General features: G+C 38.8%; 1 protein-coding gene across 1 annotated transcript in view; it reads left to right on the forward strand.

Annotated features, from left to right (window-relative positions):
• Window positions 1–13,426, forward strand: part of CFAP61 (cilia and flagella associated protein 61) — a 263,247-nt gene that overhangs the window by 74,214 nt on the left and 175,607 nt on the right. Inside the window, exons 10-13 of the mRNA XM_012757361.2 lie at window positions 2,799–2,870; window positions 7,130–7,302; window positions 9,013–9,052; window positions 11,753–11,892. Coding sequence (XP_012612815.2) covers window positions 2,799–2,870; window positions 7,130–7,302; window positions 9,013–9,052; window positions 11,753–11,892 — 425 coding nt within the window. The remainder of the gene's footprint in view (window positions 1–2,798; window positions 2,871–7,129; window positions 7,303–9,012; window positions 9,053–11,752; window positions 11,893–13,426) is intronic.

The raw sequence follows: 13,426 nt of genomic DNA on the forward strand, positions 1-13,426 counted from the left end.
TTCTCACTGGGGTTAAGTGATATCTCATTGTGGTTTTGATTTGCATTTCCCTGATGATTAGAGATGTTGAGCATTTCTTCATATGTTTGTTGGCCATTCTTCTGTCTTCTTTAGAAAAATTTCTGTTCAAGTCCTTTGCCCACTTTTTAATGGGGTTATTTGATTTTTTCTTCCTAATTTTCGTGAGTTCTAAGTATATTCTAGTAAAAACAAATCTTAATAAATTTAGGATTCAAGTCATCTAAGGTAAGTTCTCTCACAAAATAAAGACGTTCCAAGAAAATAAAACTAAATCAATATTCCTCATGAACATTAATGGGAAAATTCTGATAAAAATTTTAGCAAACTGAATCAATATACAAAAAGGATTATACACCATGACTAAGTAGGGTTTATTTTGGGAATTCAAGGTTAGTGTAACATAAGAAGATCAATGAGTGTAATTTGCCATATTAACAAATGAAAAGAGAAAAAACATTTTTATCTTATAAATGCATAAAGGGCATTTGAAAATCCAACATCTATTCCTCATAAAAACTCTCAGAAAACTAGAAATAGAAATTCCTCAATTTAATAAAGGTTATTCTTAGAAACCTACAGTAAACATTATACCTAATGGTATAATACTAAATGCTTTACCCCTAAAATCAGGAACAAGACAAGAATGTCTGCTCTCACCCCTTCTATTCAAAATTGTACTGGAGGTTTAAGCCAGTACAAAAAGACAATAAAAGAAATAAAAGGCATCCAGATTGGAAAGGAAGAATTAAAACTGTCTTTTATTTACAGACAACATGATTTTCTGTGTAGAAAAATCTGATGGAAGGAAGCTATAAAACAGCTACTAGAACTAATAAATTATTTAGCAAGTTTGCTAAATATATACAAAAGTAATATATAAAATTCAATTGTATATATAATAGCAATAAACAATCAGAAATTAAAATAAATATCATTTATAATAGCACAAGTATATTAAATACTTATAGGTAAATCGAACAAAAGTTATTCAAGACCTGTATACTAAAACTATGAAGCATTTCTGAGAGAAATTAAAGAAGATTTAAATAAATGGAGAGATATCTTCATGGGTTAGAAGACTTGATATTGTCAAGATATCAATTCTTCCCAAACTAGTTTGTAGATTCAGTAAAATCCCAATCAAAATTTCAGCAGGAATTTTTATAAAAGTTGAATTGATTCCAAAATTCACCTGGAAATGGAAAGAACCTAGAATAGCCCGAACAACTTTGGGAAAAGAACAAAGTTATAGGACTAAATCTAACCAATTTCAAGACTAATTATTATAAGTTTCTAGTAATGAAGACAGTGTAGTATTAGTGTTAAGGTCAATAAATGGATTAATGAAATAAAATTTAAAAATTCAGAAATAGACTCAACACATACAGACTACTGATTTCTGACAAAAGTACATGGCAATATAGTGGAGAAAGGCAATTGTTTCTATCTGAAACAATTGGATATTCATACATAAATTTAAAAAAAAAACCTCAACCCTTACCTCATACCATGTACAAAAATTAACTGCAAGTTTATTTATAGAATAAACTTATAAAACCTCTAGCAGAAAATATAACATAGGAGAAAACCGTTGTGACTTTGTGTTAGGTGAGATTTCTTAGATACACAACATCAAAAGCTCAACACACAAAAAAGAACAAGTTGATAAATTAGATGTCATCAAAATTTAAAAAATTTTTTCCTGTTGAAAAATACTGTCAAGAATATGAAAAGACAAGCCACAGACTGGAAGTAAATATTTGCAAATCATATATCTGACAAACGACTTGTTTCCAGAGTATGTTTTTTTTAAATCCTTAAAGCACTATAATACAAAATAAATAACCTAATAAAAAAATGGGCAAGAGACTTGCACAGATACTTTCCAAAAGATGACATACAACATGAAATGACACTCAACCTCATGAGTAATTAGGGAAATGCAAGTTAAAATCACAACTAGATACAACTATACGTCCATTAGAATGACCAAAACTGAAAAGATTAAGCACTGCAAATGTTGGTAAGGATGTGGAAAAGTGTGGTACGTTTATTCTATGATTCCAGGAAATACTCAGTAACAAAAAGGAATGAACTATTGACACATGCAACAACACAGATTTCAAAATAAATATGCTGGGTAAAAGATGGAAGATTCCACCCCCCACAAAAGAATAAATACTGTATGATATCACTTATCTAAAATTGCAGAAAATACAAACTAATCTGTAGCGACAAACGTCAGATCGGTGTTGGCCTATGGTCAGCAGAGTAGCAAATGGTGGGAGGGAGAGGCACATAGAAACACAGAAGCTTGAGGGAGTGATGGATATGCTTGTTATTTTGATTATGGTGATATTTTTATGGGTGCAAACATAAGTCAAAACTTTTTGAAAGGTATACTTTAAATATACGTAGTTTATTGTATGTCAATTCTACTTCATTACAAAAAACCTTAGTGCAGCTTTCAAGAATAGAAAAATAATAATAATGAAGTAATAACTACTATCTGCAGAGAGTTAGAAGGTGCCTACACTGTGCTAAGCCTCTGTCTGTCTATGTGCCAATCCATCCTTATTTTACCCTCATAACCTTATAAAGTAGATAAAGTAGATACTCTTCTCATCCCATTTTCACTAAGGCTATGCAACTTTCCCAGTGCCACATACATTCAACAGAGAAGCCAGAGTCTGAACCCCGGGAGCTCTCTCAGAGCTCAGGCTGTACACCACTGTAGGTATCAATTAATTTTTGCATCTTCTTGTTATCATTTGCAGGAAAAAATCACAGGAAAAGCTTCATTTGAGGAACCTGTACCAGCTGTCCAAAGTGGAAGCATTGAAACGGAGGTAGGGCTTGAGCAGGGTCTTTGCATGCCCCACAAGCTTCACTCCTTTCCACCTCCAAATCCTCATGTTCCCTTTCCTCCTCCAGGACCCTGTGTCTCTCTCTACCAATTCACAACTACCTCCTTTGTAGGACCCACCCCACAAAGCTTCACCTAACTCTGACCCCACTGTGATTATTCCTTTATTCTGAACCCTCTATACAGCTTAGACTGTAGGTTACATTTTCTACATAAATTATTTGCAACAATTTCAGTAAGTACAGTTTTTTTCTCTTCCCCATTGCCCAAACAGAAAACATTTTGGAGATGCAAAACATGTGTAAGAATTTTCTCCATATCATATGCACATGTAGATGCTAATCTCCATACCTATATGTATCCTATATCATTCACATGCATCTCAGGTTCCAGTAACTGATCCCTCCTGTGACAGCTTCAGGCCAAAGGGTGGTAGCATCTTCCACCAGTGGCCACCCCAGGGCACTTCACCTTCTTATGTTGGTTTCCCTGCACCCCACCCACACTGGGCCTTTATTAAACCAGATTTGTCCACTCCATTGGAGTGTCCCTTCCATTTCCTTCCAGGCACCTGAGGATTCAGGAAGAGATTGGCAGGGCCCTGAAGACCCTGCTCAGGATTTTGGACTTTTCCTAAGGAGCATAGGAAGGCATTGTAGGCTTTTGAGTGGGAGATTGGCATGATCAGACATTTTCCTTCCCCAGTGATGAGCTCAGCCTGGGAAGCCCAGGGAGCCCCTGAGGAGGGAACAGGGCATGGGGCTAGTCATATCCATGAATCTGGCCCTGAGCCAGATTCACTGAACACTAATGCCAGACATAGGAGTTGTACCACAGACCAGATTCTCCAACCCCTTTCCTCTCCAGATTCTGACCAATGAAGGAGTCTACCCAGAAGTCAGCTAGTGATAAAAGTACCCCTTTCTCATGGCTGACACTGACTTAGAGAATAAAGCTTGTACCTGGGACACAAATGGGCTTCCCATTTCTCCTTACTAAATTAAATGTCTATACCTCCTTGAAGGCAAATCTCACCCTTAGGGCAGGGTCTTCCCCTCTCCCAGGCTGACTGCATGGAGGGAAGGAGAAAGTGTGCAGTCTGGGATGTGCTGCCAGAAAGAGAGAGTGCTCTGCAGGTGCAGGGCAGGGCCTGTTCTATGCTTCTCACTTCAGTAGATGCTGTTGGAACCCCATCCGTGTTCCTCTAGCATTTATCCTTCCCAAGCACCCTGAAGATGAGGACAGTAAGTCTTTTTCCAATGCTTTGTTGTGGCAGGTCAGGCTCTTTGGTGGAGAAGCCATCAGCCAAGGAGTGAATCAGTACCCCAGCTCCTTCATCCACAGCTCTGCTGTGTATCCTCCTCTCTCCCAGAGATCTCAGTGGGATTGAGTTCACCATGGTGACCCATACCTTAAAGTACCCTGTGTTGGTGGCCTTCCCTCTCTTGCCTTTCTTCCCTACTCCCATCACAAAATTTCCTGACTTTGTTCCCCAAGTCAATTACTGACTCTAAGACCCTTAGCACAGGGTTTGCTTCTGGGGGAACCCACACTAGGAGACTCACCCGCCCATAGGTCACGCCTTGTTCCCTGGGGAGGAGAGAGTGGACATGCAGCAGAGGGTAGCAGTTTTCTCTCTGATATTCCTAAGAGGGTCCTTTCCTTTATGAACCCTAACAAGGATATGGGGGGGGGCATGATGCCCCATGCCCTACACCAAACATACAGGAACCCTAGAGGACATCTGGGTCAACAAGGTGGATCGATCTCTCATTTTTATCTCCTATCCCTTCTGAAAAAAAAAACAAAAACTGAAATGACAGTAAAGGAATAAAAAGGGCACAAATCCACAAAGACAAGACAAAGAGGAGATATTGGAAGACAAGCACTTTAAAAATATTGAGAATAAGAAAATCAATAGAGGAGCTTACACTGGCTTAGCACAGCTGAGAAAGGTGAAACCCAAGCACCTTTGTGGGAGGAGACACTGGTGGAAAGTCTATGGCTCTGCGAGGCCAGGACTGGAAGTTCTGCGGAAGGCGGAGTGGGGACAGGGGCTGACAGGAGGGGTGTGTTTGGTCGTCTGATGTGGAGCGGCTGGAACACCAGAGTCCCTGTAGGCTCCACTTAGCTTGTCAACCACACCCCAGGTGAAATGTGGAATGACCAGATGACTATTCTCTGGAGAAATCAAACAGGGGCAGCTCCAAATTTAGATTCAGCCTGCACTATGTGAGGCCGTGTCACGGTGCAGGACAGAGAATAACGAGTAAGTAGAATTCTCCACATCGAATGAGGCCCCTCCTCCAGCCACTGTCTCTGAACGCCAGAAGCCAGGTCTTTGTGTTAGTTTTCTATTGCTGCTGTAACATTACCACAACTATGGTGGTTTAAAACAATGTAAATTTATTACTATATAGTTCTGGAGGTCAGAAGTCCAAAATGGGTTTCAGTGTGCTAAGATTCAGGTGTGAATAGGGACATATGTCTTCCAGAGGATCTAGGGGAGAGCCTGTTCCCTTGCATTTTCTTCTAGAAGTCACTTACATTCCTTGGCTTGTGGCCCCTTCCTCCCTCTTCAGCACCAGCAGTGCACCAGCATCCTCTCTCTGACAGCTTCCCTCTCGTAAGGGCCCTTGTGAGTACCTTGAGCCCACCTGGATAATCCAAGGTAATCTCATATCTAAATCCATAGTGTAATGACATCTTCAAAGTCCTTTTGCCCTGTAAGATAATATATTTTTATAGGTTCTGGGGCTTAGGACATGCACATCCTTGGAGGCCATTGTCCTGTCCATCACAGTTTCTCATGCAAGAGATTTGGAGAATTTAATTCCCAAAAAACCTGACAGGCCCAAAAGGAGACCTTCAGATAATGTCACCAGAGGTGGCCACCCAGTAAAAACACCAGGTTTCTGCCTGATCACTCCATGAAGTGCCCCAGTTAGCCAGTGGCTATGGAGTTTTGTCTCCCAAGCACAGTTGTTTTAGGAAGCCAGAAATGTGCTCTAGTGATATAAGGCCCTAAACAATGAACAAAAAAGATAAGGAAAAGACCTGGAACTTAAGAAACAGGAGCTGCAAAACAAGAAAGCAGGTGGTAAGGCAGGCTGGTAAGAACTATAAGTCCAGATTAGAGGACGAGGAGAAAAAAATGAGGTTGATATATTATCTCAAATGCCTGATTGTTTGGAAAATAATATTGACCAACACTCGGCAAATCTGATAAAGTATATGGAAAAATTTAGGAGACCAAGTGAATAAAAACAAAGTACACAAATGAAAACAAAGTAAATGACACTACTCTGCTCAACAACAGCAGCAATACTTACATATTTTTAATAGTGTACACACCCATTTAGCCCTGAGTGGTGATATAATTATCCCAGGGGGGATAAGATGTGGGGAAGAGGGTAGTGTAAGAAAGCTAAATCTATCCACCCCACCAGTATCCAGTGGGAAATTTCAAAAACTGATGAATTAATGGCAGCATAAGCATGTTGTTTAGAAATGTAGAGATAAATAAATACCCAAAGAAATGAAAAAGTTGAAAGTGCTAGCCAATGGGAAGGAGACTGGGGGAGGCAGGGGACTACTGCTTTTCTTTATAAATTTTAGTGCTGTGTTGCTTTAAATCTTACTATATGACTGTATTACTTTGATTTAAAGGAATTCCCAGAAGAATCTCAGAATGAATCATTTTCTCCTGAGTCATGACACCTTCTCAGATGCCTGTCTGTGGAACTGAGCAGTCTCAGCACTAACTGTCCAGGGGGCTGTGGTCATTAGGTCTTCCTGGGCTCCACATCTCCTCCACAGTTACTCCCAGAACCGCCTGACCAGTCCCAAGATCTACAAATTCTTTTATCACAAGTTCAAAATGAAAACAACTTTTGGGACAGACAACTTTTGGGACAACTTCTGGACTTAATGTATATATAATACTACCTGCTCTAATCTCTGGCCAGGCATGTGGTTAAAATATGGACCCTATATCAGAGGCCAACTGAAACCATTTGTTTCTGACCTTCATGTGAGAACTTGTCTTAATCATTTTATAAATTTTGAATATCTCATTAAGAACATCTCAAAAACAGGCCCAGCTCAGGATGAATTGTTTCAGGTGAGACAGTCACACCTGCCCTAGGAACCGTGTAATGCGAAGATGATGTAATCACCAGCCCACTAACTTGCAGGAAGCGGATAGGATTCCCATCAGCTTCTCCTCTCTCCTTGCTCTAGGATGTAGAAAAATACAATCACATTCCCCCTGCGCTGGATCGCCATGTCAGCAGTGGGACCTCAGCGTCGATCTCGCTGTTGGAAGAGCACAGCCACTTCCGCCCCATCTACAAGGGAGCCTCAGCTGCTTTCTGTATCCAGCTGTTTTGTATCGATGAGAGATATGAAGCAAGGCAAGTACTGACCTCCAGGTGTCTATTATGGTAAGAATTTCTCATGGCATTGGTGGCCCAACGTCTTAATCTTGCAGAGCCAGTGGTTTCCGAACCTGGCCCCACATCCTAATCTCCTGGGGAATTTTGTTTAAAACCCAGATTCCTGGGCCCCATCCAGGGATTCTAGTCCATAAAATCTGGGTAAGGCCCACAGAAATATGCAAGAAAGATGCCCAGGTCTGGCTCACCTACATAGCAGTTGGGGATCTGGAAAACCATCACTTGTATAATCACACACTGCTCTCATTCTCTAAAGTTTGCATTTCTGAAAGAATGGATTGATGCTTGTTTGGAGTCTTTTGTTGCAAGTAACAGAAAATCCAACCGAACTGGCTTTGGAAAAAATGGAATAATTGCCTCACGTAACTAAGAATAAGTCCAGTGGTAGGACTGCTTTAAATATGGCTTGATGTAGGACTTAGATAACCAAATCAAGGACCAAGTTTCCCTCTCTACCCCTTCACCCTGGCTCCCTGATTTTGGCCCCCTTCTCAGAGAAGTGTTCCCATTCTCAAGACCACTGACAGTCTCAGATCTGTGTGAAAATCCAGTGAGGAGGACGTCCTGGTTTGGGCCCAGCTTTCTAGCAAAAGTCCCATGAGGCCTGACTGAACCGTGTTTATTCCTGAGCCAGTGGCTGTGACCAGCCCCTGTCACAAGGACATGGACTCTGTGCCTTGCCTCAAATCTGCTCCACCCCAAATCTGCAGCTGGAGCCTCACCCAAAATGTAAGATCTGAGAGGGTGATAAGTGGAACGCCCACCAACAATCCTGGGCAACAACAAGCAGGTGGCATGGTGCCAGGCAGACGAAGCCCTGGTGTCCACCAGGCCCCTCAGTCTCCACTTCCTCCAGAACACACACGTGCGGCTCTTGCTGCCTCCGCAGTCTGGCTGTGGGTCGCTGCCTGCAGTGCTGAGGTTCCACGTCTCTTTAGCACACCCGCCTACTCCATCCTTTGTCCACAGAGCCATATCAAAGGGGAAAAGACTGGCCCGTTCTAGAGGATGTGTTTAAACACATTCCTGATCTCCCAACTCCCCTACAACCATGTGTTACTTTTACCTTTTTCATCTTAAGTTTTCGGTTTCTATGGCAATCTTTGGGATTGAAAAGGGAAATCTTTTCATTCTAATTATATTGTACACATCTGAAAACCTGTAAAGCCTTTCTATATTTGTTGTTTTGTATTTATTTCCCCTGTGCATGTAGATGTGATTGTGCTTAGAATGTAATTTTTGAATTTTCAAAAAAGAAATTCAGTAACCTATTGTGGTTTGCCTGTGAATGTATCTCGGCAGCAGGTCAGAAAATCTTTCACATATAAAAGAGGAAAAGATCTGAGTAGCCTGTGATATTTCCCACATCTCCCCTCAACTCTTCCAAAAAGGAAGGGAAGAATCTTGTGCACAGAATGACCATCGTTTGTTTTCAAATGCACAGAAATTATTAATTGCTATGATAGTGCCTTCAGTTCTACAAAAAACTTTATTACTGACATATAGAGCTTATGACTTATGCAACCAATTATTGTTCAGCTAGACACAAATTCTGACTAGTGGTTGGCTAATCGCTGCCTGAGGGGAAAGAGTCATAATTCTCTGTAAATGTCCAACGATGCTACATTTGCTTGGAGGGCAGTGACAATGCTTACTATCTGTTTACAGGTCGCTGGATTTTATGAATTTTGTTTTCAGTCTCTTTCCTGTAAGTACATGCTGAATTTTGAGTAACTGGTTTTGTAAGCTACAGAAGTTGTAGAAAAATGAAATGCCATATTCATCATCCAAACATTTAAAATGCTATGAATGTTGAGGTTTGAACTGCTCCTGTGTTCTGAGAATAAGGTCAATTGGCATGTCATGAATTCTTAAAAATATAAAATATTGTCATTTTCAATCATTCTTCAGTCACACTATTTTAGCAGTTTTTTTAAATGCATAGTTTCATTTAGACATAGCTTTACCAGTGTTTTTATTAGAATCAAATCATTCACAGTAGTATATGAAAATGTCAGAATTACACTAAAGTAGATGAGACTATTATATTACTTTGTAGTTTACATTGCCTCAAAGTATTCTGAAATCATCATATTGCTTTTCTGGGCGATAGGAAACTGGGAACTGTGGTTAATTTTCAGGTTGGCATTTCTTTGCCTGTTAGTTCCTCAGGACTGAGCCCATGTCTGGCTTATAGGATGAGCTCAACCCACATTAGTGAATGGGCCCGATGGACAACATGCAGGTACAAACAAGATAGTCCATTTCAAGGTGTCCCTGGCCTCTTCCTCCACTTTTGTTTCATTGTCTAGGGACAGAGATCTAACCAACCTCTTATCACTTTAATGAAGAGAAGAAAGTGGGGAAAAAAGACAACTGAGAGCCAAAATAGGTTTTTTAAAAGACTGTTTTCATGACTGGCCTGTCAGTTGAGTCAACAACTGTATGTCTTCAGTTGTCTAATTTCAAGCAAAATGTCCATTGCTTCATTTTTCCTTAATACTCTTTCTAATGAGATTAAAAACAAATATGGCTTAATTGTCTTACCTAAACATCATGTGATCTTAGGTCTTATTTCCTCATTTTTTTAAATATAATGAAGCATTGCAATAAGGCAATATGCTCTCCATTGTAATTTCTAATGCGCTTTCACAGCTCATAAAACAATGTAGATTACCCTGAACATAGGATTTACAAAGCCAATTTTCCTCAGAGATTCCCCAAAGAAATTTCAGTAAGTTTAACTCTTTCCTATTATAAAATGCATGGAAAGGCATATCTTTAGCATTATAAAAATAATGCTGGCTTTAAAAAGGTAAAAGACTTGTTTACATTTCAACCTTATTTGATTTTGGGATTATAGGGAACAAAATACCTTGGTTACTTCTTCCTTAATCCTTCAAATTCAAGTTGAAGCAACTCATTATAGTTAGTCTTCCCCTCCCAGAGGAAGCCCACCCAGATTTAGCACCCAATCCTTATTTTTAGCTTGAGTATTTCAGTAACTTGACTCTAAAGTTCCCCAAAAGGAACCCTGTTATTTTGCTAGAAAGAAGGAAGATAAGGTCAAACAATGATTCCCTCCTTTGAGTTATACAAATGTCCCCAGGGTTTGGGATTAGCACAAGTAATGCCTTCACAGGGTTCAGGGGGAGGCGAGATCCCAAAGGGACAAATTAGCTCTGGGAAGAATAGGCTGCTTCTGCAGGGACCTGGCAGAGGACCAAGTGGCAGCACGGAGTACAGACAGCCTAGAGCAGCACCATCCATAGACTTGGAGTGTGAGCCACATCAACAATTCTGAATGTTCCGGCAGCCACATGAAAAAAAGGAAAAAGGAACAGATGAAATCCATTTTGTAATAGATCTTATTTAACTTAATATATCCCAAACATAATCATTTCAACATGTAATCAATATGAAAAATTATTAGTGAGCTATTTGCATTCTTTTTCTCATACTAAGTCTTTGAAATTCGGTATATATTTTACATTTATAGCACATCTCAATACAAGTAGTAAATTTTTATCAGAAATACTTAATCTATATTTAGATTTCCTAAAATTTATAGTTGGGTGAGTTAGATTCATATACTCAAGTCAGATAAGTAGATTCACATAACATAAGCACACACAAAACTTTTCTAATAATGAAATTCAGTATCAGTTTTTAAATTTAAACGAAGTTAAATGACATAAAAAAATGTAGTTGCTCAGGCACACCAGCCACATTCCAAATCCTCAGTGGCCAGAGGTGGCCATTGGCTACCATATGGCACAGGGAAGGTCTAGAATAGAAGATGAATGGCACCTATCAGGATACATGGATCCTCCTGCATCTGCTAACTAAACCTACTGCCTGAGTTTAAATATGCCTTTGGACCTGTTCACCCAAGTGCGATCATGTCACTATAAAATACACATCCATTTATGTATAACCACAGGATTTTATAGCCAGAAAGGACCTGGAATACCACCATCTCATCTCACAGAGGACGGGACTATGGCTGGTATAAGGTCACTTAGTAAGCACAGGGACTTTGCTAGAACATTGTGCTGCCTCGTTTACTTGGTGATCCAAGTGATTTCACAAGTACAAATGGTATTAGTCTAAAAATCTACTTCCACAAAAGAGCTATGCTGATGAGTGCCATTGTTCATAAGATTTAATTATTCAGGCTTCAGGCACACTTGCAGATATTTTCTCCATACCCTTACAGTTGCTCAGCTCCCTGAATTTTATGAGGTTACTTTCCAAATTATGGGAAAGTTTAACTTGAGTATACTTTCCTCAATCAATGCATTTTGCTTCTATTTTCCTTAGCGTTTTTTTTTTAAAGCAGGAGTTTGTTTATTGATAAATGATTTTTTTAATTCTTTCCCTGTATCCTGGTTTCCAATGATGTTAGGACAAGAATTTCTGCATAATTTCTGTGCCACATCTCACCCCTGAGTTTGTCCTCATCCAGAACTTTGTAAAGATGGTGCCCTTCCCCAACTCCACCCTCAACCAGGAGCTCTACGTCTTCCATCGGGCTGGATTACTCAAGTAAGTGGACTCGTGTTCGGTCAAACAACAATTCACGAACTTAGAAAGGAATGAGGAGCTCTCTGCTATTTTAATATAATACTTATTTTAAAGATTTTCCTTTACTAGCAGAGGGCTTGATCAAGTGATTTTCCCTAATACATTTAAGGAAAGAGTAACACTGAAAAGAGATTTGTCCTGTCAGATATTAAAACGTAAGATAGCTTCACAATAATCAAAACAATGCCATGTTGACAGATTCTATAGATGCAACCCTGTAACACAAGAAAGAGTCCTACCAGAGATCCACTATGTGCAAATATGTGTGTGAGTGTCTGTATATATTAATATATATATATATATATATATATGACAAGGTATGTGTCACAACAGTGAGAACAGGAAGGATTATTCTGTAAATGGTGGGACTAAATTGTAACTTTTTTTCATGCTCTACAGTAAAGTAGATTCCCTGGTGACTGAAGAGTTAAATGTAAATATTAAAAACATTTAAAAAATTAGAAAATATATTTATACTGCTAGGTTCTCTGGCAAGTTCTGGAAATTCAATGGTGAACAGCATACAGACATGGTCCCTGCCTTTTCATGGCTTATAAACACACTCATAAATGCAAAACTGCAACCATGATGGTCGTAACCAGTGATGGGCATGTGGTACTGAGAGTATGTAACATTGGGAGATTCAGCCCAGTCAGAGAAAACTTTCCTGAGGAAGCAATATTGAATGCCATCTGAGGAATGTAGGTGAAAATTGATCTTTATCATGTCTGAGAATGGAGAAGTTCTTCATAAAATATGAAATTAAAAAATTAAAGTTTTTTTTTTACTATATGAAGTTTTTTTTGAACCACCCTAATTTAATTAAAATATAACTGATTAACAGAAGGACATTTTTAACCAATATAGCAGACAAAAGGTTGGTATATTTAATGTATAAAGAGCTTTAATAATTCAATAAGAAAATCACTTAATACCCAAATAGAAAAAATAACAAAAGTCATGGCCAGACTGTTTACACATGAAGAAAAACAAAAAGTCAGCAGATGTTTAAAAATCTTCTACCTTATAACTAATCAGGGAAAAGAAACCAAAGTAAGAATGAGATATTTTTGGTCAGTTGGCAAGAATTAAAATATAGAATTGTTCATTTCTAGTGAGACACATGTAGGGCTGGTTAGAATGTAAATTGACATGAAATTTCAAAGGGCAGTTTGGCAGTAATTTAGAGTAAAAGTCTAAAGTTTTAGAGTACTCTAGAGTACTTTAGAGTAAAACTCTAAAGTTGTTCATACACTTTGACCCTTTAATTCTACACCTAGAAATCTATTCTAAAAACTAATCAGAGATACAAACAAAAATTCATGGATGAGGATTAAAAAATATTGACAACACTCTAAATGTCCAATGGTAAGAAAATGTTCAAAAACTTCATGGTACCTATATGAAGGAATCTGTATCTATGTTTACAATTCATTTAAAGAATATTTAATGATTGAAAAATGCTCAAAATGTAATGGTAGGATAAAAAACGTAA

Source organism: Microcebus murinus, chromosome 16 (assembly GCF_040939455.1).
Source record: "Microcebus murinus isolate Inina chromosome 16, M.murinus_Inina_mat1.0, whole genome shotgun sequence".
NCBI lineage: Eukaryota > Metazoa > Chordata > Mammalia > Primates > Cheirogaleidae > Microcebus > Microcebus murinus.